Genomic DNA, 27,640 nt, shown 5'->3' on the forward strand with positions numbered 1-27,640 from the left:
CTACCGTACTGTCCCTGATAGTTCCTTCCACCACCATCATCCTAAAAACTAAACCACTATCAGTCTGTGTTTGTATATCCACAACTTGTTCTCTTGTATATACACTAACTATAAAGTGCAGCCCAGGCTTTAACCCTTCAGGTTAACTGTTTGGAATCAAATATAAATGTTTATTGTGTGACTCTTTCCTTTCTTAGGAGGCAAAAAAAATCAAAATAAAATAGTGGGAGTAAAAATGATGAAAAGCGAGGATGTTCCTGTAGTTCACCAAATAAGTATCCAGCATCATTTGCATCACTTGCACCTGCATCAGCACAATGTAGTCGTACCTGAGGAGGCCGGAGGCGGTGTGGGCGGGGGTAGTGGCAAACAGGACATTGTGGCGCCGCCGGCAACCAAGAAATCTTCCGGTGTCAGACGACAGGAAAAACCTCCATACTCTTATATAGCGCTTATCGTCATGGCCATACAAAATTCACCGACCAAAAAACTTACCCTTTCCGAAATCTATACGTTTCTACAGCAAAGGTTTCCATTTTTCCGTGGACCTTATCAAGGTTGGAAGAATTCCGTTAGACATAATCTTTCCTTAAATGAATGTTTCATAAAATTACCCAAAGGGTTGGGTAGGCCGGGCAAAGGACATTATTGGACAATTGATCCAGCTTCTGAATTGATGTTCGAAGAAGGTTCATTTCGACGCCGGCCGCGGGGATTTCGTCGAAAATGTCAAGCGATACGGCCGCCGGTTTATGCTCAACAGTTTGATCAACAACCAGCAGCACCGTTGCAATCATTGCAACACCAACAACAGGAACTATATCAGCAACAGCAATATCCACAGTATGCTGATTATGCTGCATATCCCAGTGATAGAGAACCAGCACCGTGGAATTATCTTGGACAATCTTCCGATATACATGATCATCATTTTACTCAGGAATACTACAATCAGTACATGCATCCGGTGACCGCGACCGCACCGCAACAAACCCCGCAGACAGCTGACAGCAGTAAGTTCATATACTTATTTAATTAACATTAAAAATACAATTAATGGCGAAGAATAAAAGTAACAAAATATGGTTCTTAACTAGAAATCAGTTTATAATTAGTAGCCCAAATCATGCAATATAAAACTAAATCACCCAATTTAAATGTTACTTTTTGATCATTAAAAACTTCCATTTTACAAAAAAATCCTCACTAAACATGTTTAATATGAATTTTTATGTAGATACCAAAAATTAGATTCTGTTGTACTTATATTTATCTTTGATTGGATTAGAAACCAAGGATGATGCTTATTGTTCCTTATATATGTTGGTCTTGAAGTATATCCAACTCATTTTGCAAGATCCTTGTTTTGAGTATTATCTTCTTTGGAACCATAAATAAGACAATAAGTCTAAAATCGCAAAATTACGACCTTCAACCCATTCAGACAGGATATAAGAGGCTGTTTCCTTTCTACCTTAGAATAGTTAAGGAACTTATTGGCAAAACACCTTTTCCTAGACGCAATAATGAACCTTCAAATACCTACCATTTTTACAGGATTCTCATGCAGTAATCTTTCACGGATATTTCCTTTCTCTGACTTCTTGTGTTTAAAGAAAATTGCTTCAATAATACACAAAGCATACTTGAAGATTTGGTATTTTCATTTTCGAGAAAACTTTTTTAAAGTTTTTTTTTTGGTTTTTAGAAAGGAATGAAGTTAAACGTACCTCTAAAATAGAGCTTTTATTTTATAAAAAGGAGCTAACTCCTGAATAGATATGATTCGTCTAACCACAATTCTGAGTTACAAGAACATTAGTGCTCATTAAAAATCCTTTGTCTATGTAATTTAGTAGACATCGCCAAAAATGTTAAATTTGAAGTTAGGATAGTACAGTTAGGGTCAATTTCTTTGCTTTAAACCTTTTTTTTTTCAGGAAATATTGAATATTTATCCCTTTGTTATAGTGCACAATATAGATTTGTAATCAACAATCCCTTTTCAACACAATTTCAAGGAAAAATTAATTACGTATATTGCGTAAAGAGAGATTCGTTTGATGGTGAACACGAGTTGTTTCTTTTATATGTTAATTACCTCAAAATGTGTGAAATCCATTCATAGAACAACTTTCTAGAAAAAGAAGTCTTTTATTTCGAATGCAGATCAAATCTTGAAACATTAGCATTACATTGTTTTTAATTTCTTTAAGCCCCTTGTAAGAGAAGTTATTGAAGAAATGTAATCGGATGGTTTCATTCGGAAATAAACGTCCCAAAGTCCGTTGAACATGAAAAAAGTGTTTTCTACAAAACAAAAAACTGGGTGTTTATCCTGTTTTAGGCAAAATTTAACGCTTTTCTTTGATGGAATTTACAGTTTTCTTTCTTTGCCGAAAACAACCGCTCTGACAATTTTCCCTAAACTTGACCTGGTATAACTAAAATTTAGAGATTTTATTAATTTCATTTTAAGGTATTTTAGAAAAGGAGGTAGTAACTCTATCATCTATTAGGCCATTCTAGTGTTACGTATTTATCAATATTTAAATGAGCAGCTGATTCCGCCTTTGGTGAAAATACCTCTCTATGTGGAATTTCCTGAAAGTGGTTTCATTTTTCTTTGTATTCCTCGAAACTTCTTTAAACGAGGTAACGAATTGGAAAGAATATAAGTTCTGTTTTACCAGGCAAATTCATTTTAGGGGTAGACTTAACATTGAAGTGTCTTTTTCACTGAATTGGATGTGAAAATTAGTGATTTTAAACAGTGATATAGAAAAATACTCAAAACACAAAGACTTAGGCTACCAGGCACGGCCTATTGAAACGACAGTTCTTAAGATTAAAAATACCGAGTATTGGTTAAAAGAAGACAATGAGAAGGTTTATTGACTCTTTGAATGTAATTTAAATGCAGCGGAATGCATTTCTCATGTCCTTCTCCTTGCCACATTATTCATGCATCTCGCTTCCATTTTAATCACTTTTTAAATGAGTTTCAAGAAGAATCAAAATTGCACATATGTACTATATGAGTAATAATTTGGTCATGAACAAGGTTCCAAACGATTTGATCAAAGTCTATCCTAAGATTGGCGATTGTACAAACAGCTGCAAGAATCTGCAAGTTTCTGGCTCACAGTCTCGCGTTTTTCGTTACTTATCAATTTTAAATCGTTCTCCTAACTGTATCATAAATTATACATTTCTTTCGTAAAGCAAACAGATAATCATGACGAATAATATTGAAAATTAAAAGAAAATATGTTAATCTATGCGTTGCAAATGACGTAATAAATAAAGTAATTTGTAGAACAACACTAAGAGAAGATCAGAACAAGTTAACAACGTCTGTCATAGAAGAACGTGAAGTGATGGCCACTTAACATTGACTACATGTTGCAACATATCACTTGAGGTATTATTCTTCGGGCTTAAGTTTGTTTTGAATATTAAAAAATGTAATTTATACATTTAAAATAAATAGATTGTTTCAATTAAGGTGGTTTTTAGTATTTCTTGAAATCTTCTTTAAGAGAAAGTAATGTTTGGGTGATTGATAAAAAAGCGGAAATGAACGAGAAAACGGTTTTAAAACATCTTGGGTGATCGCGCACTGGACTTCCTCTTGCAGCAAATTATTAAGAATCTAAAGACAAATATCTTACTAATACCTCCAAAAATTTTCAAAACCCTCTTAAATATTTTTTTCAGTAAAATTCTTCAATTAATAGTAATTTTGTTTTATAAGTAAAGTTGACATATTTCATAATATGTTTGGGATAACTTTGATAATTTTCATTCTTTTAAGTACATATAGAAAGATAGAACGTCTAGGCTGCAGTCTCGTGACAACTAGCGAATAATTTGGTGAGTTGTAGTGTCAGAAATGACAATAAAGGTACGAGGCTATAAAAATGAATTAGAACAAGTAGAGAGTAACTTATGGAATTTGTGATATTTTGTCTTGGCGCATTATTGTACGGAATAGATTTCGTTGCCATTGGGAAGAGTAAGGCTTATACTGTGGAAGGAGGATCAGCAATTATCTGTCGTTGTAGACTTGCTTGGTTTGTCAATATAGTTCGGATTTTAGGTTTAAGTTCAATTTTAAGAAACGTTGGACATTACAGTGTTAAAAATAAAAATTAGAAAACTGAAATTTACGGGATAAAACATTCTTTAAAATAAATTATAATCTTCCTGATTAGAGTAATATCGAATAAATAATTTTAAAAGAAAAACATATATTTATATAATATATATTTTATAACTTCCTATACCTAAGAAAATAACCCAAATTATTGGAATCACAAAATCGAATTGAAACTCAAAAATCGTGACATTTAAAAAGTATTTGCAATGATGGTCGCCCGATAAATGATTAGAAACGAGATAGCTAGTTTAGTATTCCTTTGATTTTTTCGTTTTTTAGATATTTTGGTTACACGAACTATGAGAGAGTAAATAAACTTCATTTACATTATTTGAAAAAATTGCAAGTTGAAGGAGACGAAGAATAATGTAGATTCAATTATTGATTTAAACTAAAAGAACCTGCCGACAATACAGCGTATGTTGAAAGTGTGGTTAGGTCCGCCGTGCTAGATAGTATGTTTGGTTTTATCCGTCTTTGCTGACTCTCAGTAGTGTAGTGCAAGACGGAAACGTAAGTAAAATCGAAATCTCTACACCAAATTGATATTTCTACCTCTGATGATGGTTGGAAATCCAAACCAATCAAGGGTACTATAAACATGCGGGCTACGACGGGTAAAATCAAAGATAGTGCAGTAAATGTTCAAGTTGTTTTTCTAGAATGTACTTATTTCAACGAATCATTGCAATGAATCTAACTCTTTGTACATTTGACGAAAATAGAAAGATTTATCCCCAGTTCTTCTTAGTAAAATAATCTAAAAAAGAACTTTGACATTTGATTTATAAATAAGCACAGAATATTTTGGTAACAGTTTTTCCTTTAGTCACCTTCTAATGTAAATAAGCAGTTGCATACTTTTAGCTGGATTGCTACAGCCACATACATGTCTTGCTTAATCTCTTATCTACTCCCTAACGTAAGCTCATTTGAAATTGTTACTTAAAGTTTAATCATAACACTACAATCTGGTAAATGCTTTATTGAGTAATTGTTCCATATAATTACGAATTCATCAGTCAAAAGCTTGCTTGTTTTCTGATCAGTTTCAATTTTCAATGAATTTCAGACATGGAATCAGCTTCTTTTCCTTATCCTTTCAAGGAATTTATAAAGCTTCTGCCATCACACGTTATAAAGTTTTAAGCAGAATCATTCCTTAAAAGAGTACACAGCTAACGTTCGCCCAATCACTTGTCGAAACATTTTTTCAAATTCAGAATTTTTAGCTATAAAATTACATTCCCTTAAACACTACATAGACGATATTGTATGAATCATAGAGGCATCGAAGGACTTCATTAAAAAACTTTAAAGCCACGACAGAAAATTTTGTTCGTTGAATCAGTAGGTGAATTATGCCTGTTATATATTCAGCCTCCCATTAAAGTACCGGAAAAAGTTCCGGGCGCCAATGAGATGGTAAAAAGAAGTACTTTCCATCTTTTTAAAGAAATTGAATGGCCGCTGTTCACTTTCTGGACTCATATACTAGCAACCAAGTTTTCATGATTCGTTTCTTTTTAAAAAATATTTCTCGAAAATGACTCCCAACGACTTTCTTCAAATATCGTTTTTTTGAAACTTCCGTCTAGAATTTGAATTTGAAATGATTTTTTTTTTCTTAAAAACTCTAACGTGTTCCTTCTCAAACAATTGATTGATCTACAACTATAAATACTGAAAAATTGGATCGAAACCATTCACACTCTTCTTCAAGTTCTTAGTGTTCCTCAATTAAATAGATAAGTGTTCAAGAAAACTTTGGCAAGGCGCAAGATAGAAGTTACTAATTGATAAAACAGGAACAAGATACAAACATCATTGAAGCATTGGTGATAAGCAAAAGGAAAAGATTTTCGAAGTAAAGGAAGGAAAAGAGATTCGGAAAATTTAGTTGGTCTATGCTAAGAGGGTAATGGATAAGAATACTAACAATTATTGGAGAAGTGGGATACAATTGTTGGCGTAAAGAGATAGTTCCTCTTGTGGCCAGGGTGTGTTACGATAAGCTTCCAAAAAGAGAACATTAAGGCTCAAGAAGCCTCTAGTTTAGAATACTAGACGACAAAGAGGAAAGAAGATCTCATGCTAGTTTAGAGTAAGAAGGTGTCGCTTAGGAGAAAACTGATTGAATATTTCCTGGATCATTAAAAAATGTTGAAGGAATTGTAATATCAGAGTTGTAATAAAGGGTGAAATGTGATTGCTCTGTAGTTCAGACATCAGCTTCGCTGTATGCCTTTAACACTAATTCTCAAACCATTAGATTCGTTGTCCTATTATACCGTAGTCACAGATTGTCCAGAAATCCCAGTGACTTAAAGTAATACTATTTTCTATTTTGATTCTATGTTTGATTGCAAAGAAATTGTTTGAAGCTGGCTTTACTGCGCAACGTACAATTTTTATGAAAGTAAGAGTCATAATTTAAATTTAAAGTTAAATAATTAAATGACAATTTATTTATATTGTTCAAATATTTAAATATGTATTAAATCTTAAAATGATTTTCTTGTAAAAATCATTTAAAATGTTATAAAAATTGACTAAAAAAAATTGCTGGTGACACCTAAGCCCTATTGTCCCCCTCTTGTTTATTACAAAAAAATGCGCATGCCCAATTCACAATGCTGACTATTTTATTGCTATTCTGACAGTTTGTTATTAAGTAGTATACAATAGGCAATTCAACCAATTAAGTGCGGACATATTGTGTTTATAAGTTTTCAACATTCCTTTATATATCGAAAGATGGTTAAAATCAGAAATCTAAACCCAGGACAACAGGTGGTGTCAACCAACGCACATTATAGAGTCAATGAGAAAAGATCCTACAGATCTAACAGACATACCGGTAAGCCTCCATATACATATATTGCCCTTATCATTATGGCAATCAAAGCTTCACCAGATAAGAAAATGACATTATCTGAGATATATGCATATCTTCAGCAGACATTCCAATTCTTTCGTAGTTCCTATCAGGGTTGGAAAAACTCCATAAGACATAATCTTTCATTGAGTAAGTGTTTTATTAAAATTCCAAAAGATGATAAAAGATCCAGCAAGGGTCATTATTGGACAATAAATCCTATAGAAGAACCATTATTTGAAGTTGGTAATTATATGAAGAGGCCTAGATTTCCAAATCAAAAAAAAATTAAAACTCTGGAATATATACAACCATTTGTATCCCAAGCTGAACAATTGCAAGAGTCATTTCCTCAAGGAAACTCTTTGAAAGAGCAGAATTGCCCAAATCAAACGACTGAACCATTGTTCCACTATGATACTCAACTGAATCATTGGGATGGCACGCCGACTACAAACTATGAACAGAACAACAAGGAATCTATAAAAGAAGTTACTTTTTCAAAACCCCAAAATGAATACAATTCTCTATGTACATATTCTTCAATTCAATGTTCAACTCCTGAGGATTTTATAAAGAAATACTCTCCTGAATACTCAGCAAAAAACTGTTCTTCAGATAATTGTGCTTACATGAACAGTTCAAATCATTATAGCTCAACTAATTTTCTTCCAGCCAGTGATGGTATTGCATTAAAAAATTCTCCTGAATATGTTCTACCAGAATATACTACATCAAATGGTGATCCTCCAGTGAATAGTTCTCCTGCATACGCATCACTTCAATACAGCTCAACAAATGTTATTCCAACAACTAATGATGGCGTTTTGACGAAAAGTTCTTCGCCTGAAGATATTGTACCAGACTATTCTGGGCCACCAGCTAAAGGTACTTCTTCTGTCACTGCTGTAACAAACTTAGTGACTCCTACTAATGGTCCTTTGATGGAAAATTCTTCTGAATACACATCAACAAATTACTCTTCAATGCAATTTAATCCAAATTATGGTGATACGTGGACAAAGAAATCTGATACAAACCACTATCCTACCACAAAATTTAATCCACTTAATAACAGTGCTTTAATGAAAACTATGCCTCCTTCATATTCTGAAACTAATTACTCTACTAGCAGCTACGCTCCAAATATCAGCGGTGTTTCAGAACAATCTACTGCTACTAATAATGCTTCAATAAATTATTTCTCCTTCAATGTCTCTTCAACAAATGGTGGTTCAGTGATGGAAACCGCTACCGCTAATCATGTTCCAACAAGTTATTCTCCAATGAATTTGAATCAAACTGCTGAAGGAACTGATATGAAAAATTCTGTTCCTGCCTTTGCTTCAAGGACTTTTATGCCTACATGTGATGGCTCCTTGAAGAACAATCCTGTATCAGCATCAGCAAACATTGCTCCCACTAATACTGGAGCTTCGATGAAAAATTCTACTCTTGATTATGCTGAAGGTTTCTTTTCAACGGATTATGTTCCCGTTAAAGCTGAAGTTTCGATTAAAAATGAGGCTGCTTACTGTCAACCTGATTACTCTTCATCTAATCCTACTGTAACCGATGTTGATGCAACGGCTGAGAATGCTGCTTATTCACCTTCAAGTTATTCTTTTACTAATTTTACTTCAACTAACGATGGACATTCAATGGAAAATGTTACTTCTAGCTGCTCATCAACTAGTGAAGCTTCAACGAAAAATCTATGCTCCGATTACTCAACAATGAATCTTTCACCAACGGAACATTCACCACCAAATAATGCTTTGATGAGCTACACCTCCATGCAGTACTCACCGAATGCGTATCATTCTATGAACTATATCCCTCCTGATTATTCTACTGAAAATTACATTCCTACTGAGTACGTTGCAAATAGTAATGATCCTCAACCGAACTATTCTCTGAGAACCTATTTATATAAATATTCTTCACTCGGGAATACAATGATATCGCAGAGGCAGCACATTTCAGCTGCTGAACAGGATCTGTTCAGTGATGACAGCTACAGTGGTGAGTTTGTGATGCATTTTTTGTTATTATTATTCTTACTAAATTAGCTCATAAGTCCCAGGGTTTCGAAAGTAAAATATGTTGGTAGAAAATTGGAAGATACCAAACAGAACTGTTATCGAAATTAACATTTTTATCAAAATTTTAAAGCATTAATCCAAAAAATTAAGTACTCTGGTGTGAAACCAAATTAATTTGGTTCTCATATCAGATTTTTTTGTTTTTCTCATTTTCTACTTTATGTCCAGAATTATCCATACCCAATTTTTAAAAATTATATTCTTCATTTCTCAAAATGAAATGAAAACAAAATGTTAACTTTTTGAGAAATATGATTCCCACATTAAGTACGTAATTATTTTTAGTTTTTCCAGTATTTAATTATAATTATAACTTTCTTTAATCGTTTATTTACTTACGATCAACGCATTTATTGTATATTATAAATTAAGTTTAAATAATGAACTCTATTGTGTAAAATATTCTTTCCTCCTTTCACCAAATTACTAATTCTTCCTAAATTTATAATGTACGACTACAGTTGATCAGTCCACACGATTTTCTTTTTTTTAATTAGAGGCAATCCCTTTTACAATAGTGGTTACAATTTTGCAAGTTAAAAAAAAAAAGGTCTATTATTAGATAAATACCAAATTAAAGTACTCGAAAATGAAAAAGGAAAAAAGAGATTGTATATAGAGAAGTAAATTTTGAAACAACCAAATAACCTTGTGGTTAATACTTTGATAAAATTCAGAAGTAAACCTAATTTCCAAAAATATGGTAAATCATTCTGCGCGGTCATCAAGGAGCAGGAAAATTAAATTCAGTTTGTTGTATACTCCTGTTGCTGGATAAAATTACAGGATAATAGTTTTAAAAAAATGTATTCATTATTCCGTTACCATATCAGTGTAACTTGAATCTACGAGACGCGTGCATTGGCGCCTACTACGTGCTATAGATCATTGTCCGAAATCGGTGGACCCAGTATGCTGTCGCCCACATAGCAAAGTAGCATGGACGTAACAAACAATGAAGTCAGCCTGCGCGCCTACAAGTGGTCGGCCGGGTAATAAATAATATTCCTAACCATAAAAATGGCACTAAACTAATACCCATAATAATAATATGGAAGGAATTAGCGCAGTGGTTAGCAAACTGGATTCCCATCCGTAGTCTTTCAGCTTTCTGAGTGTATGGATACGTTCTGCAATACTGTAAACGATGTTAATTGTAATGTATTTTTACTCTCCTTTAAATACAGATAGGTTTTGATGTAGATTACATTAAACTTCATAGACAAATCACATACGCGTATACTTTATTATGCTCTCGACATATGGGGACGAACTTTGTTCTGCCATGGACAAGAAAACGTCGCAGAGCTCTGCTATTCCTTGCAACTCCGATGACCACGGTTATTTTTTCTTATTATTAAAATAGGATGATAAGGAGGTGTTTAGCATTGACGTGTTACAAAAATTTATGGATTGCAGGGTATATGTACTGTTCGTAATTTGATTCAGATATCTAATCTTTTGATTTGATACTTTAAATTTCTTTTTATTTTTTTAATGTAATCAGCCAATAATCAAATAGTTTTTAAAAACTTATGTATATGTACACTATAAAACTAAGATAATATTATGTTCAAGGTCATTCAATTTCAGTTTTTAACCAACACTAAAAATATTATTAGTTTCATTTAAACTACATGAATTGTCCCTTTGTTGTTGATCTAGCCAAAGTTAAAGCTTCAGTACTTAATAATCTACGTTTAGCCTTTTAAGTACAATGCATTTGACCCAAAATTTACCAAATATTAGATTCCCACTCTTTAAGTTTGATTAGTTGAAGGTGTACTCATCTAGAGCGATTCGCCTCTCCATTTGAATCAAAAACGTTTTCAAAGCCACATTTTTAAGTAGATCTTAAATTTTTAGAAAAGAGCTTAGCTTCATTTTTATATTCATTCTTGTTCTTGTTTTAATATTTTGTTCTAAAAGAGATTGAGTCTGATAATAGCTTTACCGGAAATGCTCTAAATTTGAAGGGAATTTCAATTTAAATCTCTTACACACACCATTCGCCGCCCCGCAATTACAATTTTTCAAAACTTCAACGCTTCGTTAGAGCGATAGCAAAAATGGAAAGAAAATTTACATTACTTTAACAAAAAGCGTTTGCTATTTCTGCTGCAGTGGGCAAGAAAAAAAAATTAAAGGGGCCTGATGCAGCTGCTGATTATTTTTAATTACTAATAAAGCTCTTGAACGAAAACTGGTATAGTCCTCTCAATCCATTCTGCTCTTAAGTAATTCTCAAAATAACATCATCCCTCTATAATCAATTTTACCGCAAAATAAGTTTCAAATAAATGTACATATTAAGTGAGATATGATGTTCTATACAAAACTACTATATCATAATTTTGACGACAAACCCTTATACAACTGTCCTGCCGGACTGTTTTAATAAATAGTCAGGTGGTCATAAAAATAGTAACAAATTTGAACTAAATTAGGGAACCACATATCATTCAATTCCGGTTAAAATTAAAAATAGACTCACATATTATAATGCATTGACAAGACGTAATTATAAGTGTAAGAAAAGTTGATATGTAAAGTGGAATGCAACTTGAAAATAATCACTAACAGTTCATTGTGTCCGACAGCCAGCTCGTATAATAAGAAGGTATCATCAGTAATCGAAGATTGTTGTTGCGTACATCAATCCAAAACAATATCTTCCATTGATGTGTTTTTTAGGTAGTATGTGAACTTATCTAGGAAATGATATACCACCCAGATATTTTAGGTTAATAGTAAAATGAACTGACTTAGATGTTATCAGTGTTTAGTTTGATAGCACAATAATATAAAATTCATTAGAAATAATGAAATATTTTCACAAAACAAGATAGCGTTGTTATCTTTTGGAGTCTAAAAACAATGAATCTTATGTAGGATATGTCTTCCGTGTATTCTTTCTTTTCCAATAATAAATAGAGATTAATTGACAACTAAATAATCAAAGTGTTCCTTTCAACTCCTCAACTTTTAGCTGGTTGAACGAATCTATCTCCCACATACAAAAACTAAAAAGTTACTCAGCGGTTTTCATCGTTTTTTTGTTTTCTAAAGGACTTCAGCGGGTGTAGGTGATAGTGTGAGTTAGCCACTTCCAATTATTTGCAAACATAAACTGTCTCTGCTGGTGGTCCAAGTTGAGAATGTGATTAGGTCCCCGCAGTGCTGGATAAAATCCACGGATTCGTGAAAGTTTAGAATGTCAATGTAAGAGACATAGTACTTATTGTTAGATCCCCATAGGAATGCCAAGATTTCTTGAAGCAGTAAGATAGTCCTCTTCCGCCTGTGTGGCTCTGTACTTTAGGTAATAGAAATAATCGTTATATGGTAGTGGATGTCCAAAATAAAGAATGGAGAAGAAATCTAATTGCATTTTTTCAAATAGCATCTACGAAACAACTACAAGTTTCTAAAAAGCTGCAATTTACATTCTTCATCGTAAATTATTATCTTTAAATTTTATCCATTATATTTTTAATTGGTTATCAATGAATAATTAAAGTACATTATGTTTGCAAATAACTTTTGAAAATTTATGAATTTATAAATGCGGATTATTTTCTGACATTTTTGACGCAAATTTACGGGTTGTAGTGATAAGGCATTACTTTTTAATAATGGGAAAATGCACATAACGTAGAAACGATAAGAAACAAGTATAAAATGAATTATACATCTATAGCTTATCAATTATTAAGAATTTATAAGTGAAAGTAATTGTTAAATGTATATAAGAAAGATATTTATACAGTAATATGAAAACTTGTCTCTAAATATTTTTTAATTTTTATTTCTTCCCTTTCAAAAAAGGTAGTAACAATTTCCTTACTGCTCTTCTGATCGAGAAGTAAAGGGGCATTTTTTGCTTTACGAGGCAATTTTAGAACACTCATCACTTTGAGTTAAACCAATTTTTAAAGAATTTCATGAAGAGAGAGCATCAATCAATAATTGCTAGTTTTTTATCTGTTATTTTTTTATAAAAACGGAAGTAGTAACTGTTGACACAATCTTTTCAGTGACTTTCTTGAGTAGTCTGTTTATTTTGCTTAATAAGAGGGGAAAAGAAAATAAGCAAAAGTTTGAACCCTCATCAAAATGAAATCGTAACTGAGGTATCTATGTAACGTGGTGTCAGCCGAGTTGCTTGTAAAGACATTAATAGTTGTCACCCATCAACCTGACACACACGGTGAATGCCCAAGAGACGGAAGATACACTAACCATTATACATTGAAATCCATGAGGACTGTTCGTACGTGTGTGGCTGAATGCTGGATGTCTGCATTGGCAAGGTAGAAGACTTCGTAGCTGTCATTCACACGAGCACACTTCAACATGCCACTTGAATCATACTTTATTGTTTTTCGTTGCTGAGCCGGAGGCACCAAAAAAACACTTTAATCAGCATCTTCTTGGCCTTCTGAAGCTTTTATTATATTTACATCATAATTTTTCTCACTGTTCTATTTGATAATAAACAATTTTAATTGGTAAATGAGGCAATTTTTCTTGTATTATACTTCATTTAGTATATATTTTTATTTAAATAATAATTATTGTTATTATTATTATTAAATATCATTTAAGGAGCGTCAACACAGCACCTAAAAGTGAACCCGGACTTCCGGCTTAGTAGACCATCGCATTATCAACGTCTCCATTAAATTTGATTAAATGGCTTGAATTAAACTTCCACCTCTATAAAAGTTCATAATTTTCTTAATTAACTATGCTGTTAAATTAATTTACATTTTGAACAAAAGCAACCGCCCTAGGACCTTTTGATTTTTTTTAAATTCAGTTTAGGTACACGCGTTATCAAATACGAGAGATCCTTATCTGAACGTCATTGTGAGAAAGCTGCTAAGAATTAGTTAAGAGATTCAAATTCCGATCCTACGATTCGCTCTCGTAACAGCACAATTACCTGATTCTCACTAATTTTACGAAAGGTGTTAATACCTAACACACCAGAGTAATGGTACTTTAATGGGAGACTTATTCTACTCCTTCCACAAGGCGGCCATAAAATTTTTGGGAAAATTTACAAAAATGTTCAATCTTTTATTTAAGTACGTAATGTTGTAACTTTATAGAAATTACTCCCAAAGTGTTAGGACACGTACTAGTTAGGGAATTGTGTTTTACGATTCCTTCGCATTTTGCAATAATGGAGGTTGCAGCTTCCCTTTGTAGCTTAGAGTAAATTAAAAAAAAACTGTCAAAAATTTGCCATTTCTCTAACGCCATTTTTTTGTTTTGTGTGTTTACTGGCGCTCGAAACTTTTTTAAATCACAGTGTTCTCTAGTGTTAAATTAAGATGAGCTAATTTCACATTATGTAACAATACAATCACTTTTATTTAAATCACTTTTCTTGCAAATACATTTTATGGAGCTTTTGGCGAATCGATTGTAGGTTGAAGTTTGAACTGAATTAAGAAGTGGGCCCATCCTTTTAGGATTTTGTGACATCAGAATTGTTCTTTCAAACCTTAAAACTGTTAAAAGTAAATCAAACCAAAATTCATGATAAATCATTGTCTTTAAATAAGAAAAAAAACAGTAATAAATCAGTGAAGCAATTCAAAATTAAAACCTAGGCAATTCTTTAAAAGCTCTCTTGCTGCTATAAACTTAATTTAGGCAGCTGAAGATTTCGCTGCTGTAGCAATTTTTATTTTTGTCTTCTGTGTTTCTTTTTGTTTGTTTCTTTTTTTGTTTAAGTATCAACAGTTTCTTAAAATAACACATTTGCTCCCGAACTCTTACACAAATAAATTGAACTAATTATTAAATATTAAAAAAAATAAATCGAAAGATCAAGAACAATAATAAAATAGGTTCAGCAAAATATTGAAATATATTTAAATGTCTCTTCTTTAACATTCAAGGAATGTTATTTTAAAGTGTTAGCCAAAATAAATACGGCTAGTTTTAAAGAAAACCATAAGGCGCCAATAACATATCTGCCTGCAATAAATTTCGGCTATTTATACATACATTTTATAATTAAACTAGATCGATCTATTTATCTTATAACGTTTAGGAATACATGGTTTTCTTTAATGACTTCTTTATTATTAATAATAATTACGACAAACTAAAAATTACGTTCTTCTATTCAAAGAATTGTTCTAAAAACTTTGAATTTTAGCAACAAATTTCATTCGCATAACATTAGTTAACACTTAAATTGGAACGAATTGTCACCTTAAGGGGAAAAAAATTAATTTCATCCACGTTCAATAACCCTAAAATGAATTTTCATAGCAAAATGTTACAGATGTAAATATATAAATTTATATATTTGCTACTTTATGCTACTTTAGGGGTCGCGATGGCGCAGGCCTTGAGGCCACCCAAATTTAATCTAATCTAATCTAATCTTATGCTACTTTATTTTTTACTTCCGTTTTATTAAATAATAATTGTTAAAAACTAAAATGGTTACTTTTCTTTTTGTTCCTTCTCCAAAAATTGACATTTGAGTAAATTAGTAGTGAAAAGTCGTTACGCAAAATCCCAGTTTTCTGCATTTTCACCCCTCTGTTCGGGGTAGAGTTTTATTAAAAACCAAAAAAATCCATATGGTCTTGAAGCTCAATAAATGCGCAACTTTTTCTGAATTTATGTGACTCCCAGATTCATTATGGTGGAAAACGCGAATATCGACGGAAAAGTTAAAAATGCAAATATCTTGGACACTATTGAGAATCGGGCCAAAGTGAAGAGAATATTTTTTGTTGCATTTGAGCTGCTGAATCACCTCCCGAAGTTTCGACCACTCCTCCGTATACACCCTGTATTATTGAGATCCCTTGAAAGGTGACCAACCATTTATCCGTTAGAGTTAAATTAGACATCCCAAGTTTTGTAGTAGAAGATTATGATGGAGTTCGACCGAATGTTCGGGGGTGTATTAAACTCCAAGTCTAGAGATGACCCTGGGATTAACTGTATTATGGTATGTAAGGAAGTATAAGGAACTCTCCATAGAGTGGGCATCTCCAGATCTATTGATTGTCTTACTCCTTCTAGATGAAATCTTCATCGCAGCTGTCGAATATGTCTTCTCCGAATCCCTTCCTCTTCTATCTCATAGCCTTATAAAGGCCTGCTCCTTTTTCTTTTGGTTCCAGTTCTTCTTTCGTTCATGACTTCGGCAACACCTCGAGGACTAGATTCTGAATTCAGTTAGTAGTAACTTCCATCTTTGGGCTGGAGGCAGCCGTACGCTCTTAGAACTTCCTTCTTCAAGATGAAAGCACTTCCAAGATATATCGCACGTACGGAATAGTGTTTCTCTTACCTTGTTTATTAAAAAAATACATTACTCATCAATTAAAGAGTATCACTCAATTTTTCTTGGACCAGTTTTCGTAGCTTACTGAGATTAAACATTTAGATTAGCGTCCCTTCTTATAGTCTTGATGCCGTCCGAGAACCTCCTAGAACTTTAAGCATAAAGTAATTCTTAATTGCTAATGAACATCTGTTATTAATGTTAATTTTATAGGTTAAAAAGATGTAGTTGGTTAAATTATTTTGTTATATTCTCATTAGTTATTAATTATTATTTCTTAACCCAGCCCTCCATGATTCGGAGTGCGCCTCTAATAGGGTGATATATCTTTAAAAACCATCACTAAGCAATCAATGCCGAATTAATCAATTAATCAATGTTGCCGAGTTGAAGATTTGACGATTATAAATGTCCGCCTTTAAGATTTAAATATTTCGCAAAAAAATCCTCAGAATTTTTATCAAGTTTCTAAAAAAAAAAATCATAGTTTTCAGTCTTTCAACTATAGTAAAGCCAGAGAGTTCTCTACAAATTCAGATTAAACACTACAAATTATTATTATTTTAAGAAATTATGATTACTGTTAAGTTCGCAATAATGATAAGATTCTCAAAATATTTGCAAGACACAACAATATCATTAGATTTAGTTTCAAGACTTAACTTCTATATACATATACATTCATGCCAGAAATATTTTTACTAGAATTGTAAAAAAAAAAAAAAATCACCAGACGATTATTGGTGACTTTAAACTATTAGTCGGCCGGTCATATGAATTTCAAGACTGTTTAAGTGGTCTGCACTCCGTTAGAGGACGCGGGACGAGACGGCTATTTGTCTAGGGTCGCCATCAGATGTCACAACATACAGACTAGCCATATTTAACGCTACATATGTCTCTGGATCTTGTGTGGGCTGCTGTTCTTCACCAAGATCATCTTCTGCTTAAGTGCGTTTGCAACATAAATTTTACAAAAGTGTTCTTCTTTATTTTTTTTTTTATTTTTTTTTGGCATCGTAATTTTGTATGATTCAATTTAAAATAAACTTATAGAAACATTTATTTATTTTTTAATAATTTATACAATTCAAGTTTGACATTTTTCTTTTGTTTTAATAAATATTCATATCTCTTCTTTTAATACTTGATTACTGTCATCTAACAACCTGTTCATAGATCGCCATTAAATACCAGAATCAAGACAGTAAATAACTGCAGAAAAGAATACTTTAAAAAAAACAAAATATGGAAATTTAACTTCAATTTCGTTTGTTTTCGCTAGGTAATTTATTGTCTCGTCATAATTGTAATGCCTTCTTTTCTGTATTTATTATTGATTGTGGAATTTTGTTGAACATCCTGGCTGCCATCATGCCCGGCGCCTTGTCGGACCTGCACAATCTCCTTCTAGGCATATGTAAGTCATTTTTGCTTCTTAAATTGTAGGAATGTTCATCACTTCTTAAAACATTTTTCTCGTTCTTTTTTATATGCATTATATTAGCATAAATAAATAACGACGGTAAAGTTAATATTCTACTCTCTTTAAATAATAGTTTACAGCTGTCCATTTTTCTGCTATGAAAAATGATCCGTAAGACCTTTTTCTGCATTTTAAATATGATTTGTGCATCTGAGGCTGCTCTCCATAGTACGTAGCAGTGCATAACTCAGCTTGGACTGGAACAATTCGAAATACACTGTTTTCAGAACCTCCAGAGATACCACATCTCTTAGCTTTTTAAATAGGTAAATCAATCGTGCCAGCTTACCACTCTAATATTAGTATATACGTACTATTCATTTGCCTCTCCAATTTAAGGGCAACCCCAATTAATAATAAAAAACGGAACAAAATAGTATGAAACACTTTCAAGAGATTGTCCACACTTTACTGGTATAAAGCAGGAGGATGAGATTATACTTCGGTTTTTAGAGTTAAGGCTTGATCAGAATGTTTGGCTTAAAGTGATATGTAGGGAAGAAGATATTAAAAAAAAAAAATCTTATTCGTTTCTGTTAAAATTCCTTCAAACTAAAAAAAATTTTCTGTAATGGAAAACAAAGATTCGGGTTAACCAATTTTCATCATTTGTGAAATTAGAGCAAGGCATCTGATGTATACGAAAAAACAATGGGAATTATCTATCAGCTAGCTGATTGTAGTTAAGCAGCCAGCTCATGTTGCCGTTATTGCTCTTAATAAATTTATTAGGTATTCTTATCAGAACGATGAGTAAAATTTGAATCTCTTAAGAGTAGTGATTGAAGAAAGATGTAGTCAATAAATCAAAGGAAGTTCAAATTAATCAAACGAAACCTGAAATCTTTGTAAGAAACAAACATTATTTTAAAAAAATCGAAAGTTCATTCATAAGTCGGTTAGCTGCAGGTTTTTCCTCTCCTTTTTTCCCTGCATTTCTACCCTACTCACTTAACCTTTCTCGTTCCTTACTTGGTAAGAAGGTTGAAATATAAAATATTAATAAATACATTATACTTCTGTATTTATTTTATGAATATATACAATATATTTATAGAAATAAATATTTATTCATAAGTTGGTTAAAAAAAAGTTTTCAATCTAAGCCCATCAAAAAGTGTATGATCTGTACCAATCTCATGTTATTGGGAACAATTTGACTATTTACGGAAGGAGCAGATAGGTTTTTAGATGATTATTTAATAAATAACAATAATAATGGTGGAGCAACCAAAAGTTACTTAAAAATACAGGAATTCATGTTAAAATTAACAAAAACAATTGATCTTATCACCAGTCTAATTGAACTTATCATCTAAAGATGTCATACCTTTATATAATTATAACAATCATAGTATAAATGTTAGAGGCAGAAGAAAAATAGGAAATGGCAATCGATTGAGTGAAATCGTAGAATAAAAATATGTTTAACACTTACAATCTCATTTTTTATCAATACTAGACTGTTCTGATTGGATAATAGCATCCATTTCACAAAATAGGTTCACCCCCTTTTAACGATGTCGCTTCGCGTTCAGTAAATTTATATCGCTAAAATAGTTCTGTGTGGTTTTTTGCTTACATTATATAAAAATTCATTCTAAAACAACCGTCAAAAAATGGTTAATCATTCAAACTCATTTTGTGATGAGTATGTGATGTAAGGTCAACTAGGAGGATATGGGCAATAGATTTTTATTGCCGACAAGTGCATACATATGCTCTGGCAGTGTTGTGTCCAAAATGCCTCCTACAACTGTTGGGTATTTTCTGACAAAAACTAGTTTGTGAGTAATAAAACGGATGTAATAAGATTCTATGTATTCAATTCTATACAAACAAATAGTACTAGCTAGAATCAGAAAATTTACCTCTGGTTGGTGTTAATTTAATTTGTGAATTAATAAATGAAAGTTATAGGTATACAGGTGTTTAAGTAGTATGCCAAGGAGTTTAACATTTCGTACATGGAATGAGACAGTAGAAAAAATAACTGTTAAGGTTAAAATTATTGCTTATAAAAAATAATTTATTTCCAACAGAAGCTTTCTGTTAGAACGTACCCAGTTTTACCGGAGTCAAAGAATTGGTTGTCTCGTGGACGAAGGCAGAAAGCAGACAACTACTGTTTATTCACTTATTAACAGATAAAATCCCTAGTATTCAAACCTAGTTGCGGTACTACGAGTAGATCTATTGCGCTATACATCTTAGTTTTGCGAGCTAGTGCCCACCCGATTATAAGGAAAAATCCTTTCAATTAAAAGTTCAACCTTTAAATACGTTTTACCCCCTGGTATTTTCTTTTTTAATACTTACTCGTACCAGTAAGAGAAGTGTTGCAATCATGCAAAATTCGTCTGCTGTTTCCGGTTAGGAGCAAGTTTACAACCAGATAGATTTTAAAGTTTCAGTTTACAACGGGACTGTACCTAATATATCGTTTTAATACCTAAACCTAAAAAATCACATTTTATTGATCGCATCTGTCTAGTTGTCCAAGGCACTTCCTTTTCTCCTATATTTCTTATCCTTTCAGGTGTTCCTCAAGGTAGAATACTTGCTCCAAGTTTTTGTAAAATATATATTTCAGATCTCCCACTTATTACGGCCATCCTTTCAGCTAGTAATGATGCCGTCATTAGTACTCCTTAACACCCTAAACTTCCTTCCCAGCTGTTACGCAAGTCCATTATCTAGGACTCCATGTGGAAAAAACATGATTGACATGGAACCCTCAAACTAGACTCAAGCTAACTGATTCTCACATACAGAATGTTAAAGAAACTATTAGACAAACGTTCTAAAAATTCATTTTACACAACGAAAGACAACTATACTATACAACACTCCAATAAGTCAGTATGGATGGATCCAAAATCCTAAGTACCATGGACAACGCTCCCTTTTACATTTTAAACCTCACCATCCTTACCGACTTAAAAACTTCCTTCGTTTCCGCTAAAGCCAAACTCAGTTGCCTGAAATTACATTCCTAAACTATCGCCCCCATTTAAATCCATTTATCCAACTTTTCCCACGAACATTCATGGATTTTTGAGGTCTCTTAATTGTTTAGAGTATGTTTAACTTTCAGACCAAATTTAAATTTTTATTAGGTGCCCCACCACTACTTTTCTGAATGGATTTTTCTTACTTTTTTAAGATTGTCTCGAAAAATGGAATCTAGTATTTTCTGTAAACTTCTTACGTGTTAATTTCATATACATAGAAAATTTAATTCTTGCAAAATTTAAATTAGAGCAGTGCTCTAAGAGGATTGGAGAATAGGTCTTGTCTGTAAGCCATAATTTTATTATATCACACGATGGCAATCAGTTAATATACCGCAATTCAATATATTACGCAATATGTCAGTAAGGATAAAATATAATTCAATTATTCTGGGTTTAAAGTTAGATCGTTGAGAATGTTACAGTCAGACGTATATGAGCGTACAAGACCATTTTTGTTGCGATTTTCTCAGACAGCTCTAATAAATTTATTCTTTTCTTAAACATTTTATAAAACTGTACAGATGTTGATGATCAATCACTTTTATTTGAAACATTTTTGTGGGAAATGTATTTTAGTTGAGTTGTGGAAGTGGGGGGAAGTTAGGTATGCCACTCTAGTACTCAGAGTCGGCTACCACCGCCTTAAGGAGTATTAATTAATCAAACAAAATTACGAGTTTCGTAGATATTTAATCGTTTTGTTGTCAATAAATTGCTTAAAGAATATTTTACAATTATAATAATATAATTGAATGATTGATTAAGATAATGGAATGATGAACAATCAGTTTTTTCTTTACTAATAGTGTGTACCTTCTACTATTTTCGCTTTTTGAAAACGCTTTTCATGAAAATTCATCTTAAGGAGAGAGTGTAATGCTTTCCTGAAAAGCCTTTTAAGTCAGCCTAGACAATAACGAGGTAACAGAAAAAAAGAAAGAAAATTTAAAAATGGCTTTGTGATTTCGAAAGTGAAAAATGTGAATGTTTCACAGATTTTAATTTTTTAATCGAGACTAGTCTGAATGGTAAGCATTTAAGGTATTTTCTACTTCTTATTTTTTGGTACTTCCTTCCTTTTTTCCAAAAAAATAAAGGAATTTTATAAATATTCAGTATAATGTTGAACTGTTAAAGTAATTAAAAATAGTTTTTGAAATTATAGAGCATTGAACCAGTCGGAAAAATGAAAATTTGAGATTTATTTTTGTAAACATTCAAAAATTAGCGTGGGAACAATAATGTTGACACTTTATTTCTAACTCCTCGCACAATCAGTCCTACTCTAACTTATAAATATACCAATTAAATGGACCAAATATAAACAAGGGGACATAATTTTTTGGGGCAATAACATTTGAAATAATCTTCAGGATGTTTACACATTCCTTCTTAATGGAAAACTTAAGATAATTGCACTGACACCTTAGTTAATTTGCAGAAATACCGAAAGTATTTATTGAATGGATGAGAGTTTTTTGGCCATCAGCCTTTTTTTTATACACTGAAAGAATTTAAAATTATAAGGAAGATATTTAGCCAAATTGAGGGAGGAAGAAATGGTGATTGGGGGGGGCCCATTTTGGAGTTAAAGCACTGTGTACAGTGTGCAAGATGTGATAGGAAACAGTTATGCAAGGGAAGTTGAGGCCAGGATTTCCGTTAATGATAGAAAGGGAAAAATTCAAAGTGGCTAGCATAGAATCACTCCATAGGTTGACGTTTTCCCTCAAATTTGGATTGTACTTGATATTACAATCCGCGGGAAAATTAGCTTTCACTAAAAAGAAACTGTAGAAGAAAGCATGACGTAGTACATCCCTGAGAACCAATTTACTCTGGAAAACGTTTAACATAAAAATGGTATCTTGATTTATACGAAGGTAGGTATAAACAGTATTCACATTTTTAGAGTAAATCATTTGGAATTGTTTTTGACAATATCTCAATAAACTTAAATTGCCATAAAGACGTGCTTTCGGTTGACGGATTTTTTATCGAATCCACAGTACCTGAAGCGACATTAGTACTAAAAGCAGAATACCAAGAGCTGTGTTACCTAAAACTTTTGGTTTTTAAGGTATTTGTAAAACAATACATACAGACCGTGTGCCAAAAACAAATTTTATTTTTTTTGTGTATTCAGGAAGTCAAAACATTTATTTCCGTTCGTATCTGTGGCACTGTGAGGACCATAAAATCATTATAAAATATTAAAAAAAGACTGTATTAGCGCATTCAGTAACCACTTGTTGGAGCAAAGTTATAGATTTTGCTATAAATTCAACTTTTAATTTATTCTACAGGAATACTAGTTTATTAGGTGGACAAGAAACGTACCTGAATTCAATTCCTCAAATCAGTAAAATCAAAGTTATTTCTCAAATTAGGCTAGCTTCTAAAAAAAATCTGTTCGATTATTTGTTAATTGCCTGAAATACAAATTTTTTCCTGGAAGCCAATGTAAATTGTGTAATGAGGCTAGTTCTAAGGAAGATCTTTGTCATTTCTTTACAGAATATAAAATTTTAGACTGGCTGAGAAATAAATTCTATTTCATTTTCAAGTGGAGCAAGTTTCTAACTTAGGCCAATTTGAAAAATTACTGTGCTTAGATGATATCAAAGCAAACTATCAAGGGATTAAGAGTAAGATCAATATTATTGTAAGGCTTAAACATGTACTATTGTTGCCTCTTTTGTACTTTTGAGTTTGAATTATTCTCTGGCATAACATTCATTTCTTCAAAATATCATTAGAATTGTTGTCATTTATCTGTATCCTAGGATGCTGAAGATTTCCATTATATTGTCTAATGAGGTTTCTTATAACTATATGTATTTTTTATGTAAATTTCACTATTTTACAGGATTTCAAAGAATCCAGCACTAATGTCAATTAATAAATTAATATTTTTATAATGTTTATTATGTTATCAGCTTTGTATGCTCACCCCTTGCTATGGTGAAAGCAATAATTTTTTTTTTTTTGGCGCATCAACAGCTGAGGTTATTAGTGCCCGGAGCTTTTTCCAGTGCACTGCCGGCCTCCGGACAGTGTTCTCTCGTTACAGACAACACTGTCCATCACCGGATAGTGAGCTGTAAGAAGCTCCTAGGAAGAGAAAATCTAAGGGACAGCTGCTGGATTAGAACCCGGGACCTCCGCGTGGGAGTCCAGTATGCTAACCTCATAGTTAATCCCTTCCCTTAATAAATTTATTATTATTATTATTATTATTTCCGTTCGCAAAGGAAAATTTGACACTATCTCAATACTTAAGAAGGGTAGTATTTACTTTTAAATGGTTTAGAGTAGGAGAAATTTAAAAAAAAAAATGGCTACTGAGTTGGTGATCGCCCCTTTGCTGCATTTCAATAAATTGCATTCAAATAGTTCTAAGACTAGAGACAATACTATACCACTTTTAAACATTACAAAATTCAAGGTGGATAAAAAATGTGTGCCTTAAATGCAAGAATTGCATGTTAAGATATTTGTATTTATAATCTTCTATTTTATAAAAAAAAAAAAAAAAAAAAAAAAAAAAAAAACTTGAATGCTAAAATAGTGAAACGATATGTTCTGGTTCTGTTCAGTGTAACTGTATAATGGGGCTAGTTAAGTATTTTGGGAAGCTAATTTAAGATGAAACTTTGGCGCCCCCGCCAAATTTAGAATGCGGTTCGCTTTTATGTATTCCAACAAGTTAATTGTATTGTAAACAATAAGTGTGTTCAGAAGGAACACTCCTTTCAGAAGTTGTTGTTGATTGCTGTAAACAGGTCTGTCTGAACTGACTATAAGTGTGTAGTGGGCCCACTTACTGGGAGCGCAGCCTCCATTTCAATATAAACAATCATCATCACCTTATCACACGTGTAATTGGTGCACTAACATTAAACTATCCTTCTTCCTTTTCCCCAGTTCTGTCCTCACAGCAGGACTCACTAACCGTGTAAGTCAAGGATCTGCTATTAAGAGTAAAAAATTCAATTACTCTATAATTGTGTAGAAAAACTTCTAGAAACTAACGTAAATTTAAATAATACATAAATATAGGCAAAAGGATAATGCTGGCCCAGAAGTACTTCGTCAGATCGAGGCAGAATCCTACATTTTTTACCTCCGTTATACTACAAACTATCATGATTACTGTTAGTACAGATAGTGTTTCAAGTTTCATAAAAAGCTAAATAGCGGTTTTCCAGAAAAACCTTTATAAACTCAGAAATTTATCTTCTTTAAACGATATTTTTTGATATTCAAGTAATTTTTTTAGATGTAATTTTTAGGTGATGGTGTTTAACAACGAAGAATATCCTCCAAAGCAACTTTGAGAAATACTCGTATATTACTTTTTTTGAAAAACCTTCAAAACACTTTTAGATCACAAGCGGATAACTAGAAATATGTACACAATGTTTACATATTAGAAAAATCTTTCCATAACATTGCACAAAAAACATGAAAAGTTTCATGAGAAAACGTCATACTTAGTGTTAATGGTATTGGAACCTTAAGTACTTGGCATGGCATTAGTACTAAAACCAGTTTGTACTTTACGTGATTTTTCATTATTTGAGATTTTGTTCTGCACATAGGCTAAAAACATCTTTTTTTTGTGTGTGTATTCAGAGATTTGAAAGCATCAATAGACAATTTAACACAAACACAGTACGTTCTCTTATTCTAATAACTCAGAATTTTCTATGTTAAAGCATCGAATATGCAGCAGTGGCCTAAAAAAATATAAACCCACATTTCCATTTCCTACTAATCCAAAAATCAATTTTCACATTTAATCTTCCAAGAAAAACGATGACGTTTTTTCGACAATAGTTAGCCTCGCTTATCAAGAAATCTGATAGTATGGATTTAGAGCAAATATGTTTCTTAGCTAGATTTCCCCACTTTAAAGAGGCAGCTAAAATAAGTAAAATCATTGTCTTTTAATACAGTTATTAGAAAAAATATTCAAATATTCTGATTCTCTTTGTTTTCTATTTCAGATCTGCGAGGGTTGATGCAATCATTGGATAGAAAACCTTTTATTACAACAAGCTCTCCTGGACTTATACCAACGAATGGAACTCCAGCCCCCTCAATGCATTTCTACGATAAATTTGCTTGATGAAACTGTTAACTTATTTTTTTTTAATGTCCAACATTTATTAATTTGGACACGTATTTCCTTTAACCGTCCGGTTGTTCTTTTTAATATTAAAAAAAAAAAATGCATTCTTAGTTTAAAATGAAAATTGATGTACTTAATGTTATTATTCTGGATAAACAAAAAGTGATCTACAAACAATATAGATTGTAATAATTTTGCAGTGCAATATAATGTACAAAAATTTGAACATGATGTATGATTTGACTTAGACTGAATTTTGTATTATTTAAATTATTGCTGACAATGAAATAACTCACTATTGTAGCAATAAGAGATTTTAGGGAAATTCGTTATATTTTGAAAGTTTGAAATATTGCTATTTAAGCAAAGAGGCTAAGGAGACTTCAATTGTGAATCACTAACTGCCATAACTAGTAACTATAGTGAAAAATTATCTTTTGTATAATTAAATCTAAAAATAATAAATTTTAAATATTGTTTTTATTAATTTATTTTGTTTTTCAATTGTTTATTAAGTTACAATCACCATTTGTTAATGTAAGGGGACACTGATGCGTTGGAGTCAAAGGAATGATAAAGAAGTTTGCAGAGAAGTCCACCAACAATGATGGAATGGAATATTATAATATGCCTATTACCGACATAAAATCTAAGTTTAGACAGCAAGCCTTAAATGAATGGCTGACAGTCATATAATTTTGTATCCGTTATACAAAAATAAATATATACGTTATACATAAATTTCATGATGCCCGAATCACCCAAACGACCAAGTTCAAAGGATATAGGTTATTAGTAAAAAAAGCTGTTAAGACAATAAGATCTAATCATCCAGTTTGTGAATTTGTACAAATAAGAGATCTCATCGCTATGTTAGAGTGAATGAAGATCATATAATAATGATATGCCCACGCAAAACAAGAGAAAGAAAGAAAATGCTCGATACTTTATTTAAGTATTTAGAAACACCATTTTGGTACGAGTACCTTCTCCAGTACTACAATCCTTAGTACCAATTAATAAGAATGTTATCAAGTCGGTTAACCTGAACATGACAAGAGGTCACAAAGGCATTACAGATGAAGAGTACTCCTATGTTGCTGAATATTCAGGATGAGTAGATGTAAATAGTAGAGACTTAGGCATAAGTAAAAGATATGTTAGAATTTAGACTGCACTATTCACATTAGAGAGTGCACTTTCATACATGTAAATGTCGCTGGCTGGATAGAGAAAGCATCAAAAAGCAGAAGAAAAATCTATTTGTCTTCTATCAAAAAAATAAATAAAAATAAACTCAACCAGACTTAAATTTTTGAGGTTTATATCCATAATTCCTTTCGTTTTGTAGAACATAACTTTAAAAGTGATAAAATTTTCTTTAAAGTATTTATTGATTAGAAATATTAGTGACAAGTTGAAAAAAAATAATAATAAATGCGAAGCTAATTTGTCACTCAGTAATAAGAGAATCCTTTTTAGTTTGGGACACAAAAAATAGGAGGAACCTAGTGCAGATGTTGGGCAC

The 27,640-nt window shown here is 32.1% G+C and overlaps 1 protein-coding gene across 1 annotated transcript; it reads left to right on the forward strand.

Annotated features, from left to right (window-relative positions):
• LOC141450445 (uncharacterized) lies at positions 1 to 27,182 on the forward strand. Its single transcript, XM_074120902.1, has 4 exons — positions 1 to 1,013; positions 2,480 to 2,496; positions 6,851 to 9,065; positions 25,988 to 27,182. The coding sequence occupies exons 1-4, from the start codon at positions 236 to 238 to the stop codon at positions 26,107 to 26,109; spliced, it is 3,132 nt and encodes a 1,043-aa protein (XP_073977003.1). The 5' UTR covers positions 1 to 235; the 3' UTR covers positions 26,110 to 27,182.
• The last annotated feature ends 458 nt before the right edge of the window (positions 27,183 to 27,640 follow it).

Source organism: Rhodnius prolixus, unplaced genomic scaffold (assembly GCF_049639745.1).
Source record: "Rhodnius prolixus isolate KJV_2025 unplaced genomic scaffold, Rpr scaffold_2, whole genome shotgun sequence".
NCBI lineage: Eukaryota > Metazoa > Arthropoda > Insecta > Hemiptera > Reduviidae > Rhodnius > Rhodnius prolixus.

Excerpts from the sequence above, each read along its gene's own strand:
- LOC141450445 (XM_074120902.1), top strand. The coding sequence starts at position 236 with ATGATGAAAAGCGAGGATGTTCCTGTAGTTCACCAAATAAGTATCCAG. Across the intron at positions 9,066-25,987 it reads CAGTGATGACAGCTACAGTG|ATCTGCGAGGGTTGATGCAA; the intron begins GTGAGTTTGTGA and ends TTTCTATTTCAG.